Source organism: Sturnus vulgaris, chromosome W, assembly GCF_052056855.1.
Source record: "Sturnus vulgaris isolate bStuVul1 chromosome W, bStuVul1.hap1, whole genome shotgun sequence".
In the NCBI taxonomy this organism is placed as follows: Eukaryota; Metazoa; Chordata; class Aves; order Passeriformes; family Sturnidae; genus Sturnus; species Sturnus vulgaris.
The window spans coordinates 39,328,983-39,343,990 of NC_142282.1; the positions used below are offsets into that span (position 1 = coordinate 39,328,983).

The 15,008-nt window shown below is 41.2% G+C and overlaps 1 protein-coding gene and 2 long non-coding RNA genes across 3 annotated transcripts in view; 2 read left to right on the forward strand and 1 right to left on the reverse strand.

Annotated features, from left to right (window-relative positions):
• LOC148220155 (uncharacterized) overlaps positions 1-2,447 on the forward strand; it is a 34,097-nt gene extending 31,650 nt beyond the window's left edge. Inside the window, 2 exon segments of the mRNA XM_088155792.1 lie at positions 1,303-1,737; positions 1,739-2,447. Coding sequence (XP_088011918.1) covers positions 1,303-1,737; positions 1,739-2,447 — 1,144 coding nt within the window.
• A 7,415-nt stretch (positions 2,448-9,862) lies between these two features.
• On the reverse strand, positions 9,863-11,772 carry LOC148220156 (uncharacterized). Its single transcript, XR_015799014.1, has 2 exons — positions 11,587-11,772; positions 9,863-11,301 (listed from the first exon to the last, which is right to left on the reverse strand). It is a non-coding gene; the product is annotated as an uncharacterized LOC148220156 (long non-coding RNA).
• Positions 11,130-13,935, forward strand: LOC148220157 (uncharacterized). Its single transcript, XR_015799013.1, has 3 exons — positions 11,130-11,291; positions 12,066-12,096; positions 12,631-13,935. It is a non-coding gene; the product is annotated as an uncharacterized LOC148220157 (long non-coding RNA).
• Positions 13,936-15,008: the final 1,073 nt, after the last annotated feature.

A 15,008-nucleotide genomic window follows, 5' to 3' on the forward strand; every position in this document is an offset into this window, starting at 1 on the left:
CCACTGAGCTGCTGCCTTTTTTGCCCTATGGGGAATTACTCACAAAAGAGGTATTCCCCATTCCCCAACAGGCCAATCTATCATTGAACAGGCTCACAGCTCTCTTGTCAGGAAAATTAATCCACAAACACCAGAGGTTTATGTCCAAAAAGGAGACAGAGGAGTCCTTTTTGCTTTATTCAAATAAAGGGAGAGGCCATGGGACATTCCCCTAGGATCTCTCAAATTTTTGGAGGACACAGCCTCCTTTTTATCCTATTTTCCCGGCCGCATTTCCCTCTCTCTTTCCCCATTGGCTGAGGTACTTGAGAGGCACAGACTTCCCGGAACGCCTGATACCTGAAATTCCCCTCTAATGTATAACCCTCCCTTTTAATTTTTAATTCTTATAGAATTCATAGTTTTTCTCTGTTGCTTCTTTCATCTTTCGATATCCAATTTCATTTATCAGCAGCCCTACAGTTTGTTTGTAAAGGCAAATATCTCTTTCCATTCATCAATCAGTGGAATCCATCCCATTGTTTCTTTTATCTCTCAGTGCTAGTCTTATCTACAAGCATATCCACAGCTCGTTTGTAAAGACAAATTTGACATTCCTCTCACTCTCAAGCATCTCTTAATACAACAAAAAGGGGGGGGGAGGCAGATATGGGCACCCCTGCCGAGAGACTGCAGAAAACCCTTTCTTTTTTTAACTTTTTGAATTGTTCTTTTATGGACCCAAATCCACCCATTGTTAGACATTTTAATTGTAATTCACAATTGCAACAAAAGGAAAATCCCCCTGTTTTAGTAAAGGATCCAGAATCCGGTAAGGTATTGGGGCCTTATCCTTTGATCACCTGGGGAAGAGGCTTTTCTTGTGTCTCCACAGAGAATGGTCCCAAGTGGATTCCAGCAAAGAATGTGAAGCCATTTCGAGAACCCTTGACTGCATCACCTGAGGATCCACCTTTAATACCAACATCGGAGGAAGATCCTTGTGAGCAGGCCACTACATCAGCACCTGTTTAACCTCTGACTGACTTATGCCCTTGGGAAAATGGTTTGGATTACCCAAATGTATCAGGGTTTACAGGGTTAGGTTGTCCCGTCTGGGAGAACCGGTACTCCATACATCGTGAGGAGGTTTATATAGTGCACAAATTTAACAGCTAGTGTGTGGGTATAAGTTTGGTTTACCTGAACAATTGGAAATTACTCCAGAGCAGTGGCTTACTGCCACTGAGAATAAGGAAAAACAATTACTTCCCAAATATTATGATATTTACTGGGAATTGTTTCTAGTGCTTAGACCCGGCCTGTTAACCAACCAAAACCAAATGTCTGGGTAACCTTAGCAAATGTTACAGGCCAAGATACATTGTGTTTAGCCACTGCATCCCCTGATAACCCCTTTTCAACCTGCCTTGTTGCTCTGCCCCTAGATCATTGGCCTTGCCTGCCTCAGGCAAATAAAATGTTGCAAAACAGCAATCATGCTGACACCTGGGACCAATGGACCCCTTATCTTTCCCTGGAGTGCCTTGAGCCTCAGGAGTTAGAACTTTTGGGCTCAGTGAAAATGGATCTTTGTGTAAGGTTTAATTATTATGGGAAAAATCAGTCTAAGGCATGGGATGTTTCCCCTCACCACCCTGTGTATAAAAATGTGAGTGCTTGGTGTAATTATACATCTGGGATAATTTCTCGGTCCACCAATACTCCATTACTTTTACCTCCTGGAGTGTTTTTAGTACATTAAAGGAGGACCATGTAGCCTTGGGCGATTATCCCTTTTAACCCCAAACATGTCCATGATTTTTCAACATAAATATCCCTCTAGAATTAAAAGAATCTTACATGCTTTTGACAAAGATTGTGATGACCAGTTTGATTTTTGGTCTAGGGGACAGCAATGGGCAGCATCATTTTTTATCCCTGGTGTAGCAGCAGCAAACGCCTTAGGTTTACTTAACCGATTAGGCTGTTGGCTAGCTAAACAAACTAATGCTACATCCTTAGCATTAACAGGACTTTTAACTGATGTTGATTCTGTTAGACATGCTACTTTGCAAAATAGAGCAGCAATAGATATTTTGCTTTTTGCACAGGGACGTGGGTGTGACAAATTCCATGGAATGTGTTGCCTTAACCTTTCTGACCACTCCCAGTCCATCTATGCCAGCATTCAAGCCCTGAAAGAGGATGTAAACAAACTGCAAGTAGATGATGGGTATGATTGGTTAAATCGACTCCTGGGAGATTGGGGACTCAGTGGCTGGGTTAGGAATTTAGTTAAAGTAGGCTTGTATGTGTTAGGCATTATATTATGTATTGTAGTAGTTATTTCTTGTATTTTACAGTGTGTGAAAAAATTAATGGACAAGTCACTTAAGAGTGTATTTTTGGTTGAAAGGAAGGGAGGAGATGTGGTAACTGAAACTGATAGCACTGGATTTAATTAGCATATGCAGTTTGATAACCAAGATGCCTTGGCAAGAGCAGAGCTTTGAAGATTACAAGAAGACTGGATCATGTCTGGCTGACAGGAAAGAAGATTTAACTAAGTAGAAATGTAAAGTTTGTCTGTTGTGATATTTAACCCAACGAATGTAGTAAAAGATTACTAGCCTTCCTGTAAATGTTATATAAGCATATGCAGCTCACAGTAAAATTCTGATTCTGATTACGAATCAGTAGTCCCCGTCTCTTTCGCAATCATCGATACTTTCTGGCTGCGTCCATCCAGCCAATTCCTTATCCACCGAAAAGTCCACCCTTCAAATTCATGTCTCTTCTGTTTGGAGATAAGGATGTCTTGTGGGACTGTTCCAAAGGCCTTACAGAAGTCCAGGTAGATTATATCAGTTGGTCTTCCCTTGTTGACTATTGCAGTCACTCTATCATAGAATGCCACCAGATTGGTCAGGCATGATTTCCCTCGGTGAAGTTGTGCTAGCTGTCACAGATCGCCTCCTTGTCTTGTATGTCCCTTAACATTGGTTCCAGGAGGATCTGTTCCATGATCTTCCCAGGCACAGAGGTGAGGCTCACTAGTCTGTAGTTCTCTGGGTCTTCCTTTCTCCCCTTTTTAAAAATAGGAGTCAGTCTTCCTTTTTCCAGTCACTGGGGACTTGGCTTGACTGCCATGACTTTTCAAATATGATGGAGAGTGACTTGGCAACATCAGCCGGTTCCCTCAGGACCCTGGATACATGTCATCGGGCCCCATAGACTTGTGTACATTCAGTTTAATCATGCAGTCTCAAACCTGCTCTTCATTGAGTGGGAGGGACCTCTCTCCCAGCTCTCACCTAGAAGTTCAGGAACTTGAGAGATGTGGGAAGCCTGACCGACAGTGAAGAATGAGGTGAAGAACTCATTGAACAGCTCAGCCTTCTCCATATCTGTTGTCATCAGTACTCTCTTCTCATTTATTAGGGGGTACACTCTCCTTGGCCTTTCTTTTCTGACCTATGTACTTATAGAATCCCTTTTTGTTATTCTTCACATCCCTTGCCAAGTCCCGTACCATCTGTGCATTAGTGTTCATGATCCCATCCCTACACATCTGAACCATATCCCTGTATTCTTCCCAGGACATGACCCTGCTTCCACTAGTTGTGCATTTCTTTCTTACTCCTCAGTTTGAAGAGCAGGTCCTTGCTCAATCATGCTAGTTTCGGGCCTGCCTTGCTTGATTTCTTACACATGCAGATGAAGACCTCTTGTGCTGATGCTGATTTTATTTTTGCCTTTTTGCTTTTATATATTCTCTGTATTCTTTACATATATATTATTCATAGCTAGCATTTTACTTACTCTATTAGACAGAAAGACAAAATAAATTCCCCAGCAGCTCCAAGCCCTGGGGGTCCAAGGTTAGGATCTCTGGGAAGCCAAGGTTGAAACCAGTTCTCTGACATACACTTTCATAAACAAAGTTTAGTTCCTGTCGGGGAGGGGGGGGGATTTGGAAAAGGCTAGAACGAGGGGGGAATTACCTAATCACCTATGTCTCTAATTGGGGATTCTTGTCAGTTATGCTAATTTGCTAAACATATAAAAATTGGATCTGCCTTATGTTATGTTATGTTAATTCAGTGTAAGCAACGGTATAACCACAGTTTGATAAAAATGCAGTTTTCATGTATAATTTTAAATGGTCACTTATAAACCACTATTTAATTTCTATATGCATAAGAAATTAAGAAGACAAATTATCTTTTTTCCTTTTGAATTCAGCATCTTAAACACTTCCTGAAAGACGTGGTTTTTGGGAAATCAGATCAAACCAAGATTTTCTACATATCTACTATAAATAATAAAAGTGGACTTTATGTTGAAAGTTTCTTCCACATCCTCAAAAATAGATTTCCTAAGAATCGCATATATATGAAATTGTGTTTTTTTACTCAATACCCGGGTGTACTAATATACTTGGTCTAGCTAAGATGGAGTTAACTTTCTTCATATCAGCCCATATGGTGCTGGTTTTGATTGGTGGCTAAGACTGTTGATAACACAACGTTTTGGCTATTGCTAATCAGTGCTTTCAAAGCATCAAGGCCTTCTGTGTTTCTCACTCTGTTATCCCCCAGCAAGTCGGTTAGGGGTAGGCAAGAGATTGGGAGGGGAAAGCTGATATGAATTGGCCAAAGGCCTATTCTGTGCCATGTAACGTCATGCTCAGCAATAAAATATGAGTGTAGAGGGTTGGATTTTTTTGTCTTCCAAGGTGGCTGTTGCTCAGAGACTGTCTGGGCATCAGTCTGCTTCTGGAAGGTGGTGATTGCCTTTGCATCACTTGATCTTTTTCTTTCACTTATTAAACTCTTTCAACCCATGATTTTTCTCCCTTTTGTTCTTCCTTTTTTCTCCCTCATCCTGGTGCTGTGTTGGGGGAGAACCCACAAGGGACTGTGTGAGTATTTAGCTGCTGGCCAGGGTCAACCCACTACAACTCAAAAATAGACCATACAATTTAAACATTTGGTCTGTTATAGAGACATATACAGTTCCTCAGAATAGAATTATAACAATCACTATGACCAAAATTATGCTTGTCCTTACAGAGTGAAATCATCGGTAATAATTTTTATATGAAGAATTATTGCTGTGTAATCCTAATCAAATCAGTGAGGAGTCAAATTATCAACTGGAAGAACTGAGCATTTACAGGTTTTATTTCTGCTGTTTCATCTTCATGTTTCCTTCTCTCTGATTTGGATTTTCCCATTAATTATACCATGTCTGTCTTGGTTTGAAAGACAGGTATGGTCTAAGGAAAGGCAGGAGCCCCTTTTCTGCGATGCAGAGTGCAACCCCCCTCCCTTTTAATTATTTTAGGTCCAATTCAGACACCTTCAGGCAGGAGATATGGGGATAAGAATAACAGTTCTTTACTGGTATCTAACAAAGCAGAAAAACAACAACAGCTATAAAAATTGGCAACAGAAACAGTCTAGCTCCGCTCCAGTCCCTTCTGGCCGCAGGCCGTCTCCCTGTGCTGTTACCGGTGCTGTGGGGGCAGGGCAGGTCCCGCGCAGTTGAAGAGGGCTGGAGTGATGGCGGCCGCGGCCCAGGGGTGAGAGGGGATGGGGAAAGTTACTCCCCCCTCACGGTGTCGGTCGTGGTGCTCAGCAGAGTGTCCGGAGGTAGTAGGGTGAGCTAGGAGAGCAGCAGAGCGATGTCCAAAGGCAGGGAGCATGGATCTCAGTGCTGGAATGGCAGGGGAAGATGCCAGAGCAGAGCCCAGGTTGTCTTCCCACTCCACGAGCCAAGCGAGAGAGAGAGCCCAGCTCCAGACCCCCCCATCCCACCTTTCCTTTTCCGGTTCCCCCCCCCTCCCCCTCCAGCCACCCCCCTACGAGAGAACATTATCTGTCGTTTTAAGGTGTAGCCACAATTACTTAGCATAACAATGGGAGAAAATTCCACTGAAAGAAAAGGGCATAATTCAACCTCCAACAATGTCAAAAATATGTAAAGTTCTTCACATCTGTAAATAGAGACCTGCTATAGATAGTTTATTTCATTAGAAACATTGTGCATACCAGCAAATAAGAAGTGTCCGTGCAAGATCCTGAGACCCCTTAGTGTTAGATATTAGGAAAGTTAGTACCACAATCTTATGCATAAGTCAAGATGTTTTTTTAACAATGACATAAAAAGACAAAAAACAAAAGCTGATATTTGCCACACAAAATAGAAGAAAATAAAATCCACATAAAGCCTATTGAATTGAATTAAAACTTAACTAAATATATAGTTTACCAGGAGAATTTTAAAAGTATTATATCAGATATAAATTTGTTAGCAGCAGATAACAACAAAGCTGAGAGATATGATTCAGTAGTTCCTCTATTTTTAATGTGGAAGTGCAGCCTGCAGAATCTCTATATCCCAGCCACAAGACTCCATGAGGGTTAGGTTTCTTGATACAGACAGGTTATGGACAAGAGCCTGCAGTATCCACAGACCACACCTTTTGTTACAGATGAACAAAGTACAAGAACCCTTTCAGCAGATGTCAGCATTCATCTCTAACAAGAATACAGAATGGTGAAAATTTAGTGAAAAGAAAAATCAGTTTATTTAATTGCTGTCTAGAAACATGGCATTTGAACTGTTGTCCCAATATAGGGTTCTTTCACCTGGTGTGCACAAGGCCAATCCCCCCACAGAATAAAGGTTTGATTTATTTACAGACCTCTGCAGAAAAGGGGGTTGGGTGGCAAATGCACAAAGCCAGCACGATGACTTTCAAAACTTTTCACTATTTATACATTTTAGCAAATAAAGGCATTAATGTTAATTGGCTGCAAATTACATAGTTCTATTAATTAGTATCCTATCTTCTACTGGTTAAATTATTATCTTGCGTCTCATGCTAATTAGTCTGCATGATCAGTCTTTCACTTCTTTTGGGTTGGTGGGTTTCTTGAGTCAGTGGTCTGTGAATCAGTAGCCACAATCTCCCCCTGCCAGAATTACCTTTTACCCAGTTGGAGCTGATTTCAGCACAGTGGCTTTATTAGTTTCTTCTTTATCTTGGGAGCTATGCCAGATGCCCTTGTGGTCTGTAAATTCTGCATTTTTTGTGTCCACTATCAGCAATACATCCTTCTTCTCAAGCTTTGTTAACCTCCCTCTAGGACTGAGACCATTGAAACATATCAAGCCCTAAACCGTAACAAGGCATTTCTAGCAACAAGTAGGATCATGGAGTGTCCTGACTTGGAAGGGCCCCTCAAGGATCATCAAGTCCAACTCCCGGCTCTACACAGAACATCCCAACAATCTCACCATGTGCCTGAGAGTGGTGTCCCAATGCTCCTTGAGCTCTGGCAAGCTTGGGGCTGTAACCACTTCCCTGGGGAGCCTTTTCCAGTGCCGAGCCACCCTCTAGGGGAAGAACCTTTCTTAATAGCCAACATAAACCTCCCCTAAAGCAGTTTCATCCCATTATCTATTTGTATAGATGGTTTTATTTTTCTTTTTCATTCTTTCTTTCTTTCTTTCTTTCTTTCTTTCTTTCTTTCTTTTTCTTTCTCTCTTTCTTTCTCTTTCTTTCTTTCTTTCTTTCTTTCTTTCTTTCTTTCTTTCTTTCTTTCTTTCTTTTTCTTTCTCTCTTTCTTTCTCTTTCTTTCTTTCTTTCTTTCTTTCTTTCTTTCTTTCTTTCTTTCTTTCTTTCTTTCTTTCCCTTTCTTTCTCTTTGTCTCTTTCTTTCTGTTTCTTTCTGTTTCTTTCTTTCTTTCTTTCTTTCTTTCTTTCTTTCTCTTTCGTTCTTTCTCTTTCTCTCTTTCTCTCTTTCTTTCTCTTTCTCTTTCTTTCACTCTTTCTTTCTCTTTCTTTCTTTCTTTCTTTCTTTCTTTCTCTTTCGTTCTTTCTCTTTCTCTCTTTCTCTCTTTCTTTCTTTTTCTTTCTCTTTCTTTCTCTTTCTCTCTTTCTTTCTTTTTCTTTCTCTTTCTTTCTTTCTTTCTCTCTTTCTTTTTCTTTCTTTCTCTTTCCCTCTTTCTTTCTCTTTCTCTCTTTCTTTTTCTTTCTTTCTCTCTTTCTTTTTCTTTCTTTCTCTTTTTCTTTCTCTTTCTCTCTTTCTTTCTTTTTTTCTTTCTTTCTCTTTCCTTCTTTCGCTCTTTCTTTCTTTCTTTCTCTTTCTTTTTCTCTTTCTCTTTTTAACTTTCTCTCTTTTTCTTTTTAACTTTCTCTCTTTTTCTTTCTTTCTCTTTCTCTCTTTCTTTATTTTGTTTCTGTTTCTTTCTCTTTCTTTTTCCTTCTTTCTTTCTCTCTTTTTCTTTCTCTTTCTTTCTTTTTCTTTCTCTTTCTTTCTTTTTCTTTCTCTTTCTTTCTTTTTCTTTCTCTTTCTTTCTTTTTCTTTCTCTTTCTCTCTTTCTTTTTCTTTCTTTAACTTTCTTTCTTTCTCTTTCTCTCTTTCTCTTTCTCTTTCTTTCTTTCTCCTTCTTTCTTTTTCTCTTTCTTTCTTTCTTTCTCTTTCTCTCTTTCTCCTTCTTTCTTTTTCTCTCTCTTTCTTTCTTTCTCTTTCTTTCTTTCTCTCTCTTTCTTTCTTTCTCTTTCTCTCTCTTTCTTTCTCTTTCTTTCTTTCTCTCTCTTTCTTTCTTTCTCTTTCTCTCTCTTTCTTTCTCTTTCTTTCTTTCTCTTTTTTTTTCTTTCTTTCTTTCTTTCTTTCTTTCTTTCTTTCTTTCTTTCTTTCTTTCTTTCTTTCTTTCTTTCTTTCTTTCTTTCTTTCTGTCTTTCTGTCTTTCTTTCTTTCTTTCATTACCATACACACATAGCATTATTTTTCACATATTTTTGTAACATGTGAACATCAGAAGTGGTTCCATCTGTTCCCAGATGTATTCTAATTTTTCTAAATAACTCCTAGTTTTGATTTTATTTACAATTTGCCCTGTTAAGGAAGAGTAATACAAATTCCTCAATAAGGCCTGAAATACAGCGTCATCAGCAAAGTAGAAGTTGGAGCTTTCTATTATTTGAGACTCAAGTAGTTTTATTTTTCAGGACAAAGATTCCTTATAAGAAACTTTCTTAGCCTTGTAGTACCTGTTTGAAAAGTGTAAATCAATACGTTCTATATGTTTAAAGACCAAATTTAAGGGCTCTTCTGTGGCAAGTATCCACTTTCAAAATATTGCAGTGCATCTGTTTTGTGCATGTTTGTCAAAACCCACAAAAAATTCAACTTTTTATGAATTGTCATGCATGCATTTGGAAATTACCTTAGTAATCCATGCATATTTTGTAAATCCTTGAAGGTTTTGCCTAACAAACCTTATCACCATTGCTGTAATGTTGTAAATTCCTATTTTGAAGTAAGAGGTGGCTTGATTGTATTATATACTAAAATAGAACTTGTTCCGTCCTCAAAACTTGCTCTTCCCATATTGTTAAAGCTTTCTTAAGTACACTTAGTGGTTTCATAATTAATTTATTGCAAAGAACAAATATATAAGCCATTTAAATAAATATTAACTTGAATGTAGCCCAGTTTGATACCTTAAAGAACCTAGAAATTTAACAGCACACTTTTGAGATAATATTAGTATAGGAGGTAATATAAAGGCTGGTCTTTTTGGAGGCCTTCAAGAGGCAGATATGGAAAATGCCCACCCCCGCATGGAGTGAATACAGTTTTATAAGTTTAGCAAATTAGCAGAACTGACAAGAATCACCCATTAGAAGTGTGATGGAGTAATTCCCCCATTTTTGTTCCACATCTTTTGTAGCCCTCCTTTAGATAGGAACTAAACTTTTGTTTATGAATATGTGTCTCAAAGAGCTGTTTTCAACCTTGGGTCCCAGGAAGAATCAAGATAGGTATGTTGGTTTGAAAGTAAAACCAGTGCGAGACTCCAAGTCAGTAATACAATTTAATAGGAGAAAAGAGGAAAAAAATAAAATACATGCAATAATATAAAAGAAAAACCACCAACAAAGTCAGAAATACAACCTGACACCCTGTCAGTCAGGGTGTTGGTAGCAGTCTGTATAAATGGTGGCTGCAGTACTCCTGGATGACAGATATGATTAAGTTGAAGCAGTGTTCCTGTAGAAGGGTGCAGTTTTCCTCCGAAGATCCAGCGATGATGTGGAAAAGGTCTGACTTAACTCTGGGATCCAGTGGAAAGGGCTGCCTTGGCCTTCCAAACCTCAGGTTTTTTATCTAGGTAGGAAAGGCTTGGCTCCTCCCCCTGGCTGGAGCATCTCCCAATGGGATGATGTAATCTTATCAGTCACACAATAGGACTTAATGGGCCATTAACAGAATATATCTTCTGGAGGAAGGATGGGTTGTGAAAAGATAACGATGATCATCCCCCTGATCTTATCAGATGGCACATCAGCAGAGGATATCTCCCACAGAGATAAGGATCACCACCCCTCCCACATTTTAACAGATGGTGAAAGAATACACATTTTTGCATTGTACCCCAGGACAATAGGATAGGGGCCTTGGACCCCCAGGGTTTGGAGCCTCTCTAATGTGTTTTGTCTTTCAGCCTATCAGGGTAGGGAAAAAGTAGTGAAGCTAACTAGGAACTATACAACAATAGAACTATGGATATATATGAAGGAAATATAAAAGCAAAAAATCAATTCAGCATCAAATTCGTATCCTTTTTGAGAGCTTGGGGTTAGATTTTAGCAGATGATAGGCAGCTGCAGTTTAGCACATTTCATTATTCAGTACAATGTGTACAGTGTATGCCTTCAAGCTGCAGTTGCCTATGTGAAGCCTGAGTAATCAGGTTGTGCAGTTGTCTTGGTTTGAAAAACAAGTGTCTGCCGAGAAAGGCGGGAACCTCCCTTGGAATGAAGAATATGACCCCCTCTTTCCTCTGAATTATTATAGCTTTGAAATTATGGGGCTTTCAGGCAAAGATATGGGGAAAAGGAATAACAGTTCTTTACTAGTATGTATATGTGTAACAAGGCAAACAAACAACAACAACGGCAGCAACAACAGACAAAACCAGAAAACCCAACAAGAATCTTCTCTCAGCTGTCAGGTACTTTCCCCTTTAGTGTAATTATGGTCACAGCTGGCAGGGGCGCTGTTGGCTCCCGGTGAGGTAGGGTAAGTGAGATGATTTCCCGCGGCTGCAGGGGGCGCTGTGGCGCGAGCTCAGCCGTCTCGCTCACGTGGTTAATGGTGAGCAGGCCGGCGGAAGAGATAGAAAAGGGGCTTACTTTACAACTTCAGAGGGGTAGTTAGTTCCGGTGTCCTTCCGTTTGGTGAAATAACCTGTAGCAGGGACCTCGGAGCAGCGGCTGGAACGGCAGAGGTGGGCACACCTGAGGGTAGCAAACAAAGTGTAGCAGAAACTCCGCAGCTGTAGCAGGAGCCGGGGGGTGTTCTGGCAGGCTTGGGGTGCTGGGTTACAGTGTAGTGAAAAATCCGAAGCAGGGGCAGAAAACGGCGGGGCTGGGCAGCGGCAGCCGGGCTCCCGAACGCACCCGGGAGAGGCTCCATCAGAGGGGAGAGGGGCTGGAGTCTCGGGTTAGTAAGGGCCCTTATCTGTGAGGTAGGGTGTTAATAAGGTCCCAGTTCACCGGCTGCTCTTATGAGCAGAGGCTCACCCACGGTAAAGAAGGAGCAGCGCCGAGCTGGACTCCGCGATTGCAGCAACTCGACCGTTCCCCTCCGATCCCGAGAGAGAGATTAGCCGAGCCCAGCCCCTCCCCCTAGCCAAAGTCTCGTGATACCTCTGCCCTTCCAAAATAAAGCCCCTCAGCTACGAGAGTGCAGCTGCACCCTTCCCCCTATCTTAGTCACTTCTTTTGTCTCTTGAGTACAGTACTGGTTGCTATTGTCTCTTAGGCAACAGATGGGAGAAAATTCTCTGAGAGAAAAAAAACAGTCCTAACCTCCAACAGCAGCGAACTATACAACAAGGAAAAGTTTTCTTCCTACTGTCCCCTGCTCAAGGCAAGCTATATAACTTCAGCAGATTGCCTCAGAGAAATTTTCCAACCTACTGGCTTCCTTGCATAAATAAGCATAACTATACTAGCTTTGCCTCTTTTGTCTCTTTTTTGCGCTTCTATGTTGGTGTCAGAAGAGAAACTGAACTCTGGGATATGCAGGAGGTAAGGAAGCAATTTCTCTATATGGTGCCCTTGTCTTCAGCTACCACAGACTTTATGTGAGGCAGTCTTTAGGAGAATATAATTATTTATGTTTTCTCAGAAAAAAAGAACTCCAATTATTAATTCCTTTATACTGCTGTTTTATGGTATACAACTGATAGTGTCACTTATCAACAAAGACCTCAATATATATTTAAATGATTTGCTTATTTCTAACGTCAGAAAATCAAATCCTATCTAGACTGAAGTACTTTATGATGACTGGAAAAGAGTGAAAAAACTGAAAACACAACCTGTGAAAGCTGAAAGGGATTTTTACTTGAATAATTTGAAATTTTGCGTTTTATTTGGTTTTGCTGATTAACTGTTATGTTAATGTTTTAAATAAAGACAATCTTTATTGGTAACTTTGCATCTTAACCCTTTCAAGTGAAACTTTGGGTACTTAGAATAAATATTCCTTACACCTTTAAGACAAATTGTAGATAAATTCCTTGAATTACTAAGAATACATATTTTTGCATTGTACCTCAGGACACATCTGAAACTGTTCCAGACGGGGACCTGGGAAACACCAGAAGTCTGCATTCTGTGATCTGCAGCAGTCATTCCCCAGCGCCAGAGACTGATAACTGGGCGACCACTCACCGGAGAGACTTTCTGAGTTTGTCGTCCCTTCAGAACGGTGAAAGAGTTTTTTTGTCAGCTGGTGTTGTTTTTTGTGCTGGGGAGTGGTTTTGCTTGTTAAATAAACAGGTTTTTTTTTCCGCTCCTCTCTGAGGAAATTCTTCCCGAACCCGGTGGTGGGGGGGGAGGAGTCGTGGGGGTTTGCTTTCTGGGGGCTCCTTCCAGAGGTTTTCCCCCAAAATTTGCCCTAAACCAGGACAGCATGGAAATAAGACACAGGAAAATCTAATGATTTCATTTTATTTGTTTAAATCACTTTGCTGTAAATTATTTGCCTTTTTGCTTTTATGTATTTTTTATTTTGTCACTATAATTATGAGTTGTATCCACTTTTTATGTACAAGGAAGCACGGGCTTGTGTGGACATAAACAGATTTGTCACTGCTGTTACCTGCTTGCTAAGAGACATGCTTGCTGACAACATGTTCGAGCCTTGTCCAGACCTGGTGGGCATTTGTAGCTACTGTTAAGAACAAGCTCCTGTTTGTTCTGTTAATGTTCTGTTAACTGTGGAAAACACCCTGTTTTTATGTTAATTGTTGCTGTTGTTCTGTTCTGATTCCCACTCCCTGGAATTGCCTTGCCCTTGTGCTCTTTCCGTCCCATCGCAACGCCTTCGCTGCTCCAAAAATGGTGCCTGGCAAATAAGAAAACCGCAAGTGCTTATGGGACAAAACTCAGTAATAAAAAACCCCTAAAAACAACGAGCCAATATAACATCGAAAGCTAAAAATGGTACTCCCAAGTAAGAAAAACAGTGAAGAAAATGAAATCACCAAACAGAACTCTCTTGCCTTGTCACCATGACCTGAACAGCACCCGATCGACATGACACCCCTAGACTACGAGTCAGCCAGTGTCTTCTGAGGGACTCCTGTGAGGATAGAATGCCCAGATCTGCACAGCAAAGCTGAATTCCTCCTCCTCTGGATCATCCATTGGGAGCAACAGCGGTAGTGCGTGTGACCCGTCGGGCTCCCACCCAGAGCTGATTTCTCAATAAAGGCATTAAAAGAGGAGCTGGTCTCCTTGCCCTTATTTATCTCAGCTGCTGGGGGCAGTGACCAGGGGTAGGACGGACATGTTGATGGAGCGCAGACTCCCCGTGTCCCCAGTGCTGCTTGCCCGTTCCTTAATAAATTGCCTTATTGAGATGGTGGCCTCGTGTGACTGCTGGCCTCCGCTGGGAAAAGATCGGGCACGGGCAACGAATTTGAGCTCCTGGAGGAAGACTGCAGTAAATTACCCATAATTTCTCGTGCACGAAATCCAGGTGTCTGTTTGAGACATAACATTGTTACGAAGTGAGTGCGGAGTTCCTGTAGCCTCGGTTCCGCCTTCTCTCGAGAGAAGCCCAGGCGAAGAAACGAAGTGAGTGAAGAAGGGACTTTTAAATAAAATCAGGGGCTGGTAGCGCTGGTAGCGCTTGTTGAAAGGACTTATAATAAAGTCAGGGGCCGGAGGCATTTGTCGAAGAGATTTTATTTAAAAGGTCGGGGGTTGGAGGCACCGAGGGACCAGTTGGAAATAGGTCAGGTTTGCAAGAAACCTCGAATCCCAGGTACCAGGGGTTCACATATGAACCGGGGTACAAAGGATAAAGGGAGCACTTTACCAGATATTCCTCAGGACAGTCCGCTGGGGGTTATGTTACAACATTGGGACTATTGGGAAGAGAGAAGAGAAAAAAGTAAGGAAAGAATGGTTCAGTGCTGTATGATTACATGGACTAGGGAAATGATAAGACCTGACAATTTGTTTTGGCCCATGTATGGGTCTTTTGAGGGTTGGATATGTCAGGCACTGAACAAATACGTAAATCATAAAAAAACCTTTTAATCGAGAAGAATGTGAGTATGCAATGTGTTGGCGGGGGAACGGGCTGTCGCTATTATATCCCTTAAAAACTAAAAGGGAGGCAGAAAAGGACATAAAGGCCTGAGACCCTTTAGATAATCTTCCCTCTCCCCCGAGCAGCACCCTGTCCGCAGCTTTTCCAAGCCCCACTCTTCCCCCTCCTTCTCTGAACCCCGCACAGGCCGTGGCCCTTCCAAGCTCCCCTCTCCCAATGAAAACCACGCCTTCTGTAGTAAGAACTCGCTGGAAAGGTAAAGCCAGAATTATGGAATTAAAAGAAGAAATGAGTAATGAAGAAAGCGGGGGTCAGTTATATCCACTACGAGAAGTCCCTCTAGGAGGAAATTTGGGAGGGATAGGATACGTAA